Source organism: Crocuta crocuta, unplaced genomic scaffold, assembly GCF_008692635.1.
Source record: "Crocuta crocuta isolate KB4526 unplaced genomic scaffold, BGI_CrCroc_1.0 scaffold28, whole genome shotgun sequence".
NCBI lineage: Eukaryota > Metazoa > Chordata > Mammalia > Carnivora > Hyaenidae > Crocuta > Crocuta crocuta.
The window spans coordinates 10,031,108-10,046,731 of record NW_027533256.1 but is presented as its reverse complement, the minus strand read 5'-3'; the positions used below and the strand labels follow the sequence as shown (position 1 = coordinate 10,046,731).

Below are 15,624 nucleotides of genomic sequence, written 5' to 3'. Positions count from 1 at the left end.
GCACTTTCTGTTATGATCTGTATTATCCACCATTTGCCATTTTCTCTTTTTTGTTGGTGTTTGTTGTTGTAGGTACCAGCAGACAGGTGTTAGGTGGCTGTGGGAATTGCACTGCCAGCAGGCAGGAGGAATTCTGGGAGACGAAATGGGATTGGGCAAGACCATCCAGATAATTGCCTTCTTGGCAGGTCTGAGCTACAGCAAGATCAGGACTCGTGGTTCAAATTACAGGCAAGTGCTCCTCTGCAGACTGTCAGTCTGTGGAGCTCAATTAATATTTCATCAGATGTATTGCTGTGGAGGAGGGTCTTGTGAATTATTGATGACATTTCAATTACAATATTCCTTTAATTCTTTTAGTGGGGGACATCAAAGGAAAATTTTTACGAGACAATGGAGCTGTAGGGCAGGAGAAATTAAACATGTAACACTTTTAATGAATTCCAGGCATTGATGCTTCATTTTGCAGATGAGCCCCACTAGATATTTTGGGTCAATACAGTGTCTAAGGTTAGCTTCTACAAATGGATTGTTTACAAACTCAATTATGTTAATATCGATAGTTTACACAATATGGAATTTTAAATTGGGCATAATACCTTAGTTCCATTTATTAAATTTTACATTAAAATATTTGTTCTGGCAGGAGACCAGGTGAGCATTACAGTAAGTGCAAAGTCTATTCATGGGGAAGGTTGGAGCTTTGGAGAAGCCATTCTCCCGAATTTCTTTTATAATCAGTATGCTCGATAGCATTTATAGATAGTGCTTTTTTTTTCCTTACATGAAATTACTTGTCTGCTCACTATGCTTTCTTCTCCCTCTCCTTGTCTTCAAGAATTTTATATCAATTCTAAAGCCAAAACCTAAATGACTGCCTAAAATGATAGAAAATTATGTTTAGATTGCAGTCTTTAGTCTCTTTAGGAATTTAAATGAACTATTAAAGCTTTGGTATTCTGAAAGAATAAGCATTTCAACTGTTAGTTCAGTATGTTGGGACTGAAATACTTTATCTTGAAATACAGTGAACATTTATTTCCACATTGAAGCTATAAACTGACTCTATGTCCATTAGTATTGGTAAAACTAATACTAGGTAAATTATGTAGGGTATTTATTCCTGAGCCCAAATAATCTGAGAGCTCCTAGTATTTGAATAGGTTTATCTAAAGAGTAACAACAATAGTGAGATATCTAACAAACGGTTATGTTGTAGAAACCTCAGACGTTTGCTAAATAGGGTTTGGAGATACCTTTAACATAGTGTCAGTGTCAGTCAGCAACTGCAGGAAGTTACTGTCCTGCACTCTGGTTTATCCCCAGAGAAGTGTTTAGTAGGGAGCCAAATGTAAACCATAAACTCTTGAGTAAAGAACTTTTTTTTTTAATCTTCAGTAGTGCTCAGTAGTGCTTTATTTTTATTCCTTACTCTTCCATATTAATGTAACAGATCAGTCTTCTCATGAGAGATTCTTCAAGTTTTAGAATATTTTAGGAATATTTATATGACATAAAGGAAAAAATCATTTGGAGATTTTAAATCCTAAATGTTTTGTTGTTATTATTACCTGGAAGTTGTACTGAAGCAGAGGTCTTCCTTCAAATATTAGAGTTCTATTACATATTTTGCTTGGAAACGTGAAAACACTCCAGCCTAAGGGAAAAGTTACAGTTGAAAATGAACAGTTAGTGTTTTCTTCTCTATGAGTGTCAGTTTATACATATTAAAAAGTGCTTTCTGTGTTCTTAATAAGGTCTTTGATTGGCTTGGCTCTGCATGTCTACATGGGTGATTTTTGTTTGTTTGTTTCTTTTTGGAAACCTGGAATGCCCCGAGCTGCCCCAGATGGTTTCTAAGACTTGTCTTTCTTTCCTTAAATGATATCTGGGATTTTCTTATTTCCCATCTCTTATCTGTCCTTCCCTTCCTATTATCATGAAACTTGTGTGGAGTCTGATACGCTGGGCCTAGGAAAACTCAAGTCATCCCTGCAGTGTAGTTTTGATCTAAAAATTAAAACATGCTCTCCGGAGTCGTGGCAGTCCAATGAGGAGTGAAATCAGGGCTAACAGAGAGCAGCAGCTGTAATCACTTAACCATCAATGCCCATATCCTCTGTTTCATAATGAAATAGTGTGGCATGTTGGACTGTAGCCCAGATTGTCTTTATTAAAATGGTATTGGTAGAAGTGGCTTCCCAGGATGCAGTTGTGTATCAACCGAACCACCGGGCTCTTTATGAAAAGGTGTACTGGGGAGCTCAGTCCCTCCACTTCCACGTGCCAGACCAAATTGTGCCACATTTTCCTCACAATTATATAACATGTCCACCTCTGTAACTAGATGGAATTCTTCTCTGTAAATGGTCACATGAAGTTCTACATGAGCTGACATTGCTTCCTTGGCCATTTACATTTTCTCTGAACCCCTGCAAGCTGTAGACTTGGGGGTCCTGATCTGAGATGGTCTTTGCGTTGCAGTTTTATGGTCCATGATCATTGAAACGGTGTAAGTCTCTGGGATGCCAAGAAGAAGCTTAATGGTAAAGAAGTTCTTTTGGTTTTGTTTTTTTAAATGTATTTGGCATGTGTGTTTGGTTTTAAAAGAGGGAGAAGCTGATTACATGCAGTTGTAAAAATCTATCTCAGGTCATCATGTGTACATACTACCTTCTCTTCCCATGGCCATTCCTATTATAATGATAGGCCCCTGAATTTCATGATGAAGAGAAATTATTTACCTTTCAAACTTCAGTTAATACTTAAAGTCCTGGATATCATTTTATAAATTTCTGGTAACAAATAAATGGCCTGAAAAAATTAATGAACTTTCAAAGGTAAATGTTTTACTTTGTAATTCCTGATAAATTCTAGCCAGTGTGTAGCAGATTTCCATCCTGTAGGTTGAAGTATTTGACTGTTGGAGCTATTGGCTTGTCCTAAACTCATTAGATAATCAATGATCATCAAAGATGAAAGGAATTTTAGCCAGTTTGGTAATTGATGCTAATCTTCTAGTACATTTAGCCTTTTCTAATGCTCATCTCCCTGGTATTGAGGGTTGGAAAAGGATGGTTCAGTTGATGTGACTGTTAATGGATTTGATTGCCCCTTCTGTGGTTCAGGAACAATCTAGGTCTGCTCCTAGATTTCCACTCAGTGTGAAAATCTCCATAGTCTTCTGATAGAGGGAGAATAGCAGAGATTAAAGGGTATAGTAATGCCAGATAGATGTTTAGCTAGAATAAAATATTGGCCTTAAATGACAGAGTGTGAGTCATCAATGTAGCTGTTTGCAGAAAGCATGTGATAAAAAGAAAAAATGCTGTGTAACTGAATACAGTGTGTATATATATTCATGCTTATCTGAAAGTGAGTTTGTGAATATTTTAAAGAGGTTTGGTTGGTTGTTTCTTAATCCTTGCTAAGTGCATATTGATGATAACTCTTGTTCCCCTTGGAGGATATAAAGAAGCTGGTGCATTTAATCTTTTTAGAAAAGAATATAGCCATGGAAGAGGCCAGAGCAAAGTCATGCCCTCCCCAGGGAGCTTCAGATCCTGCATGGGACCTGCTCCTAGTGAGGAGCAGATTCTGGCTTGGGAATTCAGTGAGAAGTGTCAGAGAGTGTTATAGCCTCTGACTTCTTGAGCCCTTAATATAGAGCAGAGGAGCAAAGGCAGTGACTGTAGCCGAAGGGTGAGAGGATTTAGAAGTGGATGGAGGCATTTTGTCACATTGGAATATAAGGTTAAACCTCATTTCGGTTATAGCTTGTTTTTCTATTAGGACTTACAGGTATTTTTGAATTGTGCAGAAGATTATTTTTAATACATCAAGCACTGTATGATTTACTCTGAGTAACTCACAGATTTTTTTTTTTAAGTTCAGGAATTATTTACAGAGCTGTAGCAAGAAAATAGAAATGACTCATGATTCCCTAACTCAGAAATCATCTCTTTTAACATTTCAGTATATTTTCTAACAACTTTAAGAAAATGTTTTCATTTAAAAAGGCCAATATACATCATCTCCTGTGGTCTAGTCATTGAGATCATTTGAAGAAGAGGCTATTCCTACCCTCAAGGAGCTTAGGAAAGATATAATACACACAGTAAGAGTGATGTGTGTTATGGTAGGGTTAGTATGGGGTCCTACCCTAGTGTGGATAACCACGGAAGGATCCTTAACCTATCTAGAGGGGAAGAGGAAGACCCTGGAAAAGCTCAGGGTTAAAGCACAAGTAGATGGCAGTTAAGATAAGAGGGTAAGAAGGGACAAGGGGAAGGTCGAGAGATCAGGGGAGTATGTACTTTGTAGAAACTGAAGACAGTGCTGGCAGATGGAGTGCTGAATCACAGAGGCAGATGTTGGGGTGGGGGCAGTGAGAGAGGTGAGGCTGAAGAGGTGAGCAAAGGTCAGATCCTTGTGGTCTGTAAGGCCAGCTTAAAGTATGTAGATTATTCAAGAGCAGTGGGTAAACATTGAAGGCGTTCAAGCAAAGGGATGAGACATTCAGATTTTGCCTTTTTGAAATGACTGTGCTAAAAAGTGTAGTAACCTAACCTAGGTAAGAGGTGATAGTGGCCAGAACTGGAGCATTAACAATGTAGAAAGAGAGAAGGGTGCTTTTCAGAGGAATTTAGGAGGTAGACATGGCATGAAGTCAGCATAGGTTGGGTATGGTGGAGAACAAGAGGGACAGATCATTGATGAAGCATGTATTTCTAATTTGGACACCTGGACAGTGGGTGACAGTTCTTTCCATTGGGTTTAGAAACATGGGAGGAGGGCGATGTAGGGAAGAATGATGTGGTGCTGTAGGGACATATAAGTCAGCCAGCAATTAGATATTTAAGAGTATGGTACTTTGGAGTTCAGGAAGGAGATCTGGGGTGGAGACCTAGATTTGATGGCATCAATGTAAAGGGAGAAATTACAACTCTGGGAATTAATGAGTTAGCATGGGGAAAGTATATGCAGTGTGCATCAAGCATCAGATATTCAGCATCCTTTTGGGGCATAAAAAGTTAGGAGGAGGAGGGAGTGGCAGTGACTCTGCCCCAGAATGAGTGAGAGGTAAGTACAGGCAAAGGGATTGATCAGACAAGAAAAGGGACACTTTATCCACTGTAACGGGGAAAGGGCAGGATGGTGCACAGGTAGTCAGTTACCTGCAGTGTGCAGTGTATCAGGATATTTTTACTTCAAGTAAGGGAAACCTTACGTTGAGTCAGATGTTCACAATATGTGTAATACACCTAAGAACCTCCAGAGGAAGTGGGCGGTAGACACAGCATGATCAGCAGCTCAGTGATGTGATCAGGGACTTCAGTTTTGTCCTACAGCCAGTTCTTGTAGTCATCAGGTCCCCTTGCACTGTAACCCAACTGCCCAGTTGGTAGGAACGACCAAAAGAGGAAACTCTGCCCTAGCCTCGAATGGAAGTCCTTCCTTACCCTGAGTGAACCAGTCTTAACCAGGCCCTGAGTGGAAGAAGTGAGCATCACCAGGGGGTACTGTCCTGACTGCTGTGGATGAACCAGGGTGCCTGCTTCTCCCTTCTCGCCACAGCCAGGCAGTTGTCAGTCCCATCAAGTACATGTGTGGGAAGGAAGGGAGGATACCTAACAAAATGGTGGTTCTGTTAGGAAGGAGAGAGAGGAGGGATGGATATTGAGTAGTGGCCACCACGACCAGTCTACCTACTATCCGTGTGTGATTTGGGGTGATTTTATAATTTGTTTTTTTAAAAAGACTTCTTATGAGTATTATTCCAGGTTTTTAAATATTTTTCAAAAATGGTTTTAATGGTTATTTGATATTCTATATTCTTTAACAAGCTATCTGGCACTGTTGTAAGCACTTTACAGGCATTAACTGATTTAACCTTTATATAACCGTATATGATCAGTAGTATTATTCCCAATTTAAGATGTTAAACTGAGGTTCAAAGAGGTAAAGTGGTGTGCCAGGGATCACACAGTTAATGTGTGCAGAGCTGGGGTGCAGACCCACCAGCTTGTGCTGAATTAAAGAAATGGGATGGTTTGTTCAGTCCTTGTCTTTATGGATGCTTAGGTAGCACCCACTTTTTCCACAGTGTAAATGTGCTACCGTGTGTATCCTGGTGCGCAAATGTTTCTTTGGGATTGCTGGGTCACTGGATGACTGTTGTTAGGCCTCTTGCCATGTAGTACTCTGTTGCTCTCTCGTGACATGGGCTTTCCAGCGGAGGCGGTCACTGGTGCCCTCCGGAGGAGCAAGCAGCACGAGCCATGAAGGCAGGCTGTGGTGGTCAGAAGACTGGCTCTCAGCCTTGCTGCGTCCGCTGGGAACCTTGCTGCCTTGGGCATGCTGGCCTCCAGAGCCTCTGAACACTGCAGCGTTTCTGGCCTGCTTGCTTCCTAGGGCTGTGCAGTTGATAGAAATTGTGTGAATGAAAACTCTTCACAGGCTGTGAAGCTTCAAACAGAAGTTTCTCTTTGGTTTGAAGAAATCTATAATATCTTCCCTAATCTGGAGAAGAGGAAAGTATTTTTACTATGTAATTTTTGTTTAATTTTCTTTTACTTTATTCTAGATTTCACATACTGGGTTTTAACTTCAATAGCTTTTTCTTTAAAGAAAAAAATAAATAACTTTCCAGTGCTAGGCTCTTCTTTTTTAAACTGTTAGCTTTCTATTTGTTTCCTTTTTGTTTTTTGGTGCTTAATCATCCACATGGTATCATTCATGGTTGTGTTTTCTTCTTGGACATTTTGGGTGCAGGTTCAAGGGGTTGGGTCCGACTATAATCGTCTGTCCAACGACAGTGATGCATCAGTGGGTGAAGGAATTTCACACGTGGTGGCCTCCGTTCAGAGTGGCAATTCTGCATGAAACTGGCTCCTATACTCACAAAAAGGTAACAGTGTAATACTTCAGTACTTTTTGGTTTGCTTGGTTTTAAAGTCCTCTGTTTTACGTATTTGTTTTCCCTTTGATGCCTGTATTTCTCACATGTATGTTCCTGTGTTTCTTTTCTGCATTAATCTTATTGTCACTGATTTAATTTAGAGCTCTGTATTTTCAAAACAATAATGAATGTAGGTTTCATCATTCTAACAGTTCATAGTGGTGTTGAGACATGTTTGTTGTGCAGTAGAAATACAACTGGTCACAGACAAGGCATCACGACCTGCTACCATGAGTGGGACCATACACAGGGGGCTTACATAGCAGTCAGCCAGCTGCATTTGGTGCATAAGGGGCATTTCCTTACACAGTTCCAGGAAAGTGTAATAGAACTCCTCACTGGTAAATGCATTTCACATGCTTTTAAATATATTTTTAATGAACAAAAGAACCATCCGCCTTTTTGTGAATTTCCTAATTTTGTATCATTGCTTTTTAGTTAAGTTGCTTTTTGGTCTCTGAATTCTTGATTATCATGTAAGCATAACCACCGTATTTTGAAAGTTGAATTTCTTCACTTATTTGTAGTTTTAGTCACATTAGAAAGGAGGTTTATCTGTGCTCCGATGGGTAGCATAGAGAGGTTGTATTATACTTTTTAAATTCTCATCTCTGTCTGACCGTCTAGACTCTGCCTTCTAAGCATTTGCTGAGACCAACGCTTCAGCAAGTGTAAATGAATAATTACCCTTCTTCACTGTGCGTTTGCAGGTTACATTATTTGACAGGAAGAGGCAGTTTGTTATGAGTTCTTTCTTTCCCAAGTCTTGGGAGCTCTTGAGTGAGCTCTCGTGTTCCCTGCCGCCCCCGCCCCAAGAGCAGCACACCTGAAAAAGCTGCTGAATGTTTGCCTCACTGAGGTGGACACGTGTGAGCCACTAAACTCCACTGTTTCTGCACGTCCGTTCAGTGCCCCTTCCTCCCAGATTTCCATTTTGTTTATGATCCTAAGTAAGTGGAATTTTTGATAGAAGTGCATAAGGAGTATCTATAATTTGGTAGCTCAAGGTTGGTGAGATGGGATCTTGCTCATACTAGCTGCTGTTAAAATCAGTTGACTTTGCCTTGAATTTTAAGTGATGATAACAAACTGAATTAAAGTAATTAATGAAGTAGAGTTAATGCTCTGATCAAAACAAAACAAAAAATCCAGTGATTTTTAACAGAGTGAAAGTAACAGTTTAGATTATTTTTCTAGTCACACTAAATTGTTGTATCTTTTCATCACCCCTGTAAAACATTTTTGATGCCTTTTTTCATATGTTTCTCTTTAACCTTTTATTTTCTTTTGGGATGCTGAAGGGCATATATTCACTTTCTCCTGTATTGTGGTTTACCTGCATTTCCTCTTTTATTTTAAACTAAAGAACTGTCTTAATGTAAGTAAAAGGTCTCTGTTGGTGCGACTTGCTTCCTTGTTTGAAGGGCAGAGCTTTAAAGAAGAGATATTTCACTTTTGTTTACAGTGATTTCATCTTCTGAGGTCGTTTTGCACACAGACACATCATACATATGATCGTTGATAATTTTTCAGTGCTTTACCACTTACCAAGGACCTTAACCTGAAGTTTCTTATTTAACTTTAGAGGAAAAGCTGTAGACTTCTGTTTTTCCTCTGACCCTTAATTAACTCTTATCTTTTAGAGATTCTAGATCTCTAAAGATGTAAGTTTTTATGCAAAAGATAACAGAGATGTTCCTTTGCATTTTACAAACTGTACTCTTGACTTAGAAACACAATTTATTATTCATTATTGTTAGTATCAGTTTATTATTTGTGATGAGGACACATTGAAAATACATTAAATCCTTTGCACAGACCTTGTTAATACACTTCCAAGATCAGAACTCCAGCTGTTGGATTCAAACACCAAAGTTTTGATACCTTTGATACATTTGATATCTTTGCCCCTTCCTTTTTCATTTATGTGTAAAGATCTTTGTCACCACTCCATGCATTCCTGTTGGCTTACAGATAATGTGCTAGACTGAAATACAGTATATATTTTTTAATCATATTTCAAATATTCTATCATTGCCAGTCTGACCTCCAACCCAGTGTGTAATGCCTAACTTACTTTCTGTTCTTATCAGCTGAGATTCTTTTTCTCCATAGTGGGGCGTTCTGTGCCCAGTAGCTGTCCCGTCTAAATGTGATTGGCACTCTGGTTTAGGGACATTCAGTGATGGAGAAAATATAGATTGGAAATTCTCTTTAGAAAACTTAAAAGTTTTCTAAGAATTGTTCTGCTTATCATTCAAGTAGATTGTCTTTATTTTCCTAATGATTTGTTGTAGCTGATACTATGTAACATTTTAAGAACTAGAAAAAAATTTCATTTAGAGAACAGGCATCAAATGATCAAACAATTTCTGAATGGAATGCATCTATCATTCTTCTCCTTTACATTGCCTTTTAGCTTCCCACCTCTCTCACCATGTGATCCTATATTATCTTTGTTAATATTCTCTTTGATTGACAGCATAATTTAGAATTATCAAGTGCAAACCCAGCAGCCATGCAAAAATATACGTGGCTAATAGTTTCAACCAATCAAATCAGATAAAGACATTTCAGTCTTCTGAATCATCTTTAATAGTCAATTGAAATCTCATTTAATATGAATCTAAGATTTTCCGTTTCTTATTATGTTTCGTGATCCTTTTTTTTACATAGAGAAACTTGATATGTGAGTTAATTAGTATACATTTGTTGAATAACTATACACATGTTATTGTATGTATTTGATGCTGTTAGGGCTCCAAAAAATGGGTTTGATGGTTTTTAACTGACCTTGAAAATCTAACCATTTTTTTGAGGTAAGAAAACATATGAAAAGATAATAAAAGAAGGCAGTTTTGTGATACTTAGCACATAACTCACAGTGGGTGGTGGCATCTTTAGCAGTGTGTTATGAAGTTTAATTATTAAGGACCCTTTTTTCAATTTGTTGGAAGATACATAATGAGAAGCTTCTTGCTTATGTTCTGAAGCAGTTGTCACTTTGTTTCTCCTACCTTTTCCTGCTGTGTAGGATATAGTAGTTACGTGGAATATTTTTGATAATTCAAAGAATTTTGTCTTATTTTGACCAACTTTTGGCACTTAGAGGCAGAAGAGTGGGAAGTGCAACAATAACATAAAGGTTCCAAAGCTTAGATTTTGTCATTACCAGACCAGAGTTCCAATCTTGGATTTGCCATTTGATAGCTTTGTGACCTTGGGCAAGTCACTCAGCTTCTCTGAGCCTAGTTTGATCTCCTGAAAAATGAGTATTTTTTTGGTAATTTTGTGAAGAGTTGTTGGGGTAATAGATGTGCACAAGAAGCTTAGTGTTGTCTTTGGCATGTAACTCAGTGAATTCTTACTGTTAGAAACAAAGAATGTTGTAGACTCCTCCTTCTCGGTAGTCAAGAGAAGAAAAGATGCTCTGATGTTTCTGACTGATTCAGTATAAATACATTCTAGATAGAAGGTTCACACTTGCTTTATCAAACATGTTCGTGGGCATTCACATCCAGACCTTTTTTCTCACATCCAGATACGTTTGGCCCCAAATGGAAACAATGAAATAGCATGTTGAAATTCTTTTTGTGAAATGCAAGGTAGGAGTAAAGAGCAAACCACAGGAAAACGTGGCTGATGAAACTGCCATCACGTGTTCTCTAAAAAGGCCTGTTTTCTGGAACACTCGGAATCAAAAGACTTGGCTTCTTAAAGAGCTGGAAGGGAGTCAAGTAAGAAATATAACAGATAAACCTAGAAAAGGGCCACATGGTCCCTGAAGCATCCTAAATATTTTAGACCCATTCCAAGTACACAAATTATAACACAAAGTGATGTAATTCCTATTAACTTTAGAGACGGTGTATACACCTGATACAAGAAATGATAGATGCTATGCTTGTTCTGTGAAGTATATTGTAAAATTATGTTGCTGGAGCCCTTTTTTCTTCATTGTCAGCACAAATCCTTGTTTATTAAAGATTTAGCTTGAAGGAAATTTTAATTAATTACAGGTGCAGTAAATCCTGCCCAGGAAGCTGCCGTGCTGTGTTTACCGTGAATGGCCTTCATGTGCCTGTGCTCCACTCCGCTCTCCCCGCTGCCTGACAGTGTGATTTATGGCTGTTGTTTTCTACCAGTCCACTGTTTGCCCTCTAGGAGGGATTGGTCTCCTGAGCCTCCATAATAACAGCAGCACTTCCACAGACATCTTTTAATGACAACAGCACTGCATTCAGTAAGTCAGGCTAATTGCAGATGTACCCTATTAATTGCAAAAACTAGGAGAGGTTACATATTTTACAAGCTTTTAATTTGAAACCGCCCGAGATGATTTGTCTTAAGTGTTTGGATAGAGACGTCCATAATATTCAACAATTCACCATTATTGAAACTCCAGTCTAGGCAGTTATAGAATTCTGAGATTGAATCAGGTGAAAACAAATAGTCTTAGATGGTGTTTTTACCCAGTGGCTGTTAAGTGGAGGTTATATTTCCAATAGGGATAATTTTTAAAAAATTCTTACTGTTTTTACAAAAGTCTTTTTGAGTCTTAATCATTGTCATACATATTCTGAATATGATAGAAATTCTGTATTTCTATAACATTAACATTACAGAATTTTCCAAATAAACTTTGATCCTTATACATGCAAAGGTAGCTGACCATGGTTCTGGTAGTGTGTATTTGAGGAGCTTGCCGTCTCATTTGTTTAACTCTCTTGAAGTGATGTCCAGAATCCAGTTTGGAGCAGCATTCCTTGGGGGTTAATGGAATGACCATCCTGAATCTAGCAGTTAGGAGTTTCAGGGTCATGAGCAATGGGCCCATGTTTGCAGGGTTTGGCTACAATGCAGTAGACATTTTATAAATGTGAGTGGTAGTTTGACTTGTGCTGTTTTTTTCATCCCCCTCTTCTCTCTGTGTATACACAGAGCTCTGGGCCTAGAGGAGAAATTAGGCACGCACATTCTGTATTTCAGTTTGCTGTCTTCTCAGGTCTTACCTTCTTCATGACTTTGAGCAGCCAGTGCTTTCCTATAGGGGAAAATGGGGGTAGAGTTGTGGTAGCTGCCTGTCCACAGTCTCAGGAGAAAATTTAGATGCAGAGGAAGTATTAACATCCATTCTGGCTTCTAAAAGTCGCGGGACTGATGGGATGAGGTGTTTGAGATAGAGCAGTGCTTCTTTGGACAGCCTGCTTTTCTTTATGGGCACTAGTAGCTGCGGTGGGGCCAGTGGCGTTGGAATAGCAGTGTAGTCAAGGCAAAATGGAGGGAGGTGAGTCCCAGGAGAACCTATGTGTGTGTTTGTAAAGCTGTGAGCCCTGAGGTTTTTTACTGTGCCTTCATCGTGAGGTACAGAGTTGGGAAATGGTTAATCAGGTGTGGTCTTCAGTGTAGTATTGAGCAGGCATTGAAAACTGTGAATGGGTGATGGCAGAGGAGGAGGAGGAGGAGTAGCAGTAATCATCATCATCATCATCATCATCATCTCCCCATTGAACTTTAACATGTACCAGATATCATAATTAACCTCTAAAGCAGTTCTATTAACTTGGAAGTTTTGAGTGTGTTATGACATGAGAAGGTCGTTTCTCCCACTTTTTCTCTTTCAAAAATTTTTTGGCTCTTACTGCACCCTTTTATACTCTATTGAATTGAAAAATACTCCAAACCTAGTTTATTAACATAATAAAGTCATTTTTGAAGATGTTGAATTTTATAAAATTTGTATAATTGTGATTACATGAATTATTACCTCAGGTTTCCTAATGTTTTGCTATTCTTGTATTCTTGTGATGAGCCTCATTAAGTTAATATACGACTAGGTTTTATTTATAAAGTAACAGATCTCTAGTAGGGAGTACAGACACGTGTGTGTTGTGTCTATTAGTTTTGGAAACAAGGTCTTACTAGTCTTACAGTAATGAAATGCATCCTGTGCCTCACTGCATTTTGGAACAGTTTAAACAACAGGATAGATTCGTACTTTACTCATGAAACCCTTTGGGTCTGGTTGACTTTTGGTGAGAAGAGCTTACCATCTTTTTCAGGTTCTTCAGTAATTGGTCTGATCGGTTTGTGTCATTTTTCTTGGGTCATTTTGGTACTTTATTTTTTTAACGGTCGTCCTCTGTCAGAGTGTTCAGGGTTTTGACATTAGCTCACCAGTGGTATTGGTGAGAATACACATTTGTGTATTGTCTATGTCTGGGTTGTGTTCCTTTGATATTTCTCATGCTATGCATCTGAGTCTGCTCTTTGGGCTGAGTTTACAGAGGTTTGTCTGGTCTTTTCAGTGAGCTATTTCGATTTTTGCTTTTTTAGTTCTACCACGTTTTTTTTTTAATGGTCCACTAATTTTTGTTTTCATTGTATTCTCTAATTTTCCTTTTTTAGCAGACTGCACTGACTGCTTGGTTTGATTTCAGTCTCAGTGGCATGTAAAGAATGAGTGTTCTTTGTGTGGTCGCAAGCCCTGCCGATAGCTATTAAAGGAGCTCATGGATGGTGGTGCGCATCAGATCATTTGTAGCTTAATTTTTGACCCTTTGTTCTCTTTAATCTTACTTTCTCTTCTGACCTGTCAAACTCTGGAGGCTGTGGTTGGTGCCCTGCAGGCTGTGGTTGTACTGCTTCATCAGTGCAGCTGAGTGCTTGCGTTCGCGGATTGTTGCAGAGCTTTTTGGAAGGTAAAGGTGCCTGGTGGTGCCTGGCTCCTCCTCCTTAGTGCATGGTCTCCTTTAAAATATCAAAATCCCTCTCTTTTTCTGGTCAGTTCCTTTTGTCTGGTATTTGTATTTCTAGTCCTGCCCTGTTTCTGTTTGCATTTCTTGGGTATTTCCCATATTTTCAACTTGCAGTGCCAGTCTAGTTTGGGGGTAAGGGTTTGGCCATGTGTAGCCCTTGGAAAGTCTTGCTGCTAGTAACGCGCTATCATTGTGGAGACCCTGGTACATTTAGTCTGAAACCAGCTATTGTATTTTTTGTGTTCTATTTTCCTGATTTTATTTTTCTATTTCCTGCCACTTTTCCTCCCTGGAGTAGCTTGATATATCTACAGTCAGTTTCCTTTCTTGTATTTATGTTGAAGTAGCAACTGTGGATCAGTAGATGGGCTTGTTTTTTACAAATGTAATCCAACCTGTTTTTTTTTCACAGCTAAGAATCAGACAGTGTCTCCTGTTGCTCCTTTAGTGCCCCTTTCTATCCTTCGAAAGGGCCGCGTTTTTAGTACACTTTTATATTCTCTTGTACACACTCTAGGTTTTGTTAAACCAAACAGGAATTACAGTGACACTTAAAAATATATCCCTTTTAGATTTATTCTGAACAGTTTCCTTAGCATTTAAAACACTGCTTTAATACTTACCTACTATTTTAATATAGGTTTCCTTGCTACCCCAAAGTAGAGCGTACCCATAAAACCTTCCATAAACTAAAGTGGCATGAAGTGAAGAAGCAGTTAACAGTAATTATATGGAAAACTTTTTGAGCATTCCCAGAACCCCAGAATAACTTCTCTTAGTCTTTTCTGATGCTTGAAGACACACCTTGCTAATATACACAAAATAAGTCGAGATACAGCACAAATGCGTGCGGACCCGGTTCCAAGCACGCAGCTTGCTGCTAAGATGCTGAGTGTAGTTCCTGGAGAAGCCGCCTGGTGGCACCACTCTAGTTGCTGGGGTGCGCACTGCTTCTGGAATGGCTCGCTGGGAAACAAACACTGAAAGCTAATTTTGCTCTTCACCTTTTTTCACAAAAGCAAAAATCCTCTTTGGATTTCTTCTGGTTAGCAAAAACAGGTACTAATATAGGTCTTTCATAAAATTGAGGTGGCCTCGTTTGAAGCAGAGAATACCTATAATTTATATTAAGAACTGCTATATATATACTACATGTAATTTTCCCTTAAATTTTTTTTCTTTTACAGAAAAAAAATGAGGCAGCGTTGCCCAATATTTAGTTAATGCTGGCTTTGGAGTTGGCTGCCCTTATACTTTCAAATTGTGACTCTTCCACTTACCAGCTGTGTGACCTGGTCTATTATTAGTTTCCTTATCTGTAAAACAGGGGTTAGTAGTAGGACCTCTGTCCTCTGTCATTTTCACTAGAGTTGCTGGGAGTGCTCTGTGTGTGATGAGCATTCCGGTTCAGGGAGCTCTGCTGTCGGTGTCACTATGTTCACCATGTCAGCGTGTCACCATGTTGGAAAGTCACCATGTTCTCTTAGTGACTGCACCTCTCACTGGCTGGGTATATAGCATACCCTATCTAATCTTTCTCTTGCTGGTTTGTTTTCTGTTTTTGCCATTCCGAAGTTTATTTTTTCTCTCAGGCATGACTGATAGTCTGGATCAATGCAGAATTCCAGGGTCAAAGCTTTCCACCTAGAATTATGGAAAGATTGCTCCTTTGCTATCTTAAAAAAAATCATCACTTTTATATCCTTTTCTACTCTCTTGTCCTGGAATTCATGTTTTACACTGGAAGAGCTCCTGGATTTGTCTTGTCTCCTTGGCTTTTCTCATTTTCTTTTTCTGGGTTTAAAATAATAAATCACTTCCCATCTATCTTGTTGATTTAAATTTAACAAGGATTGACATGGAAGGATATTTTAGAAAAATAAAAATTGGTAAGTGTTTACATAG

General features: G+C 38.8%; 1 protein-coding gene across 5 annotated transcripts in view; it reads left to right on the top strand.

Annotated features, from left to right (window-relative positions):
* Positions 1-15,624, top strand: part of ERCC6 (ERCC excision repair 6, chromatin remodeling factor) — a 76,573-nt gene that overhangs the window by 37,578 nt on the left and 23,371 nt on the right. For all 5 annotated transcript variants that reach the window (XM_077746387.1, XM_077746383.1, XM_077746386.1 and 2 more), the window contains 2 exons: positions 73-231; positions 6,775-6,910. In XM_077746387.1, the coding sequence (XP_077602513.1) occupies positions 73-231; positions 6,775-6,910 (295 nt within the window). The remainder of the gene's footprint in view (positions 1-72; positions 232-6,774; positions 6,911-15,624) is intronic.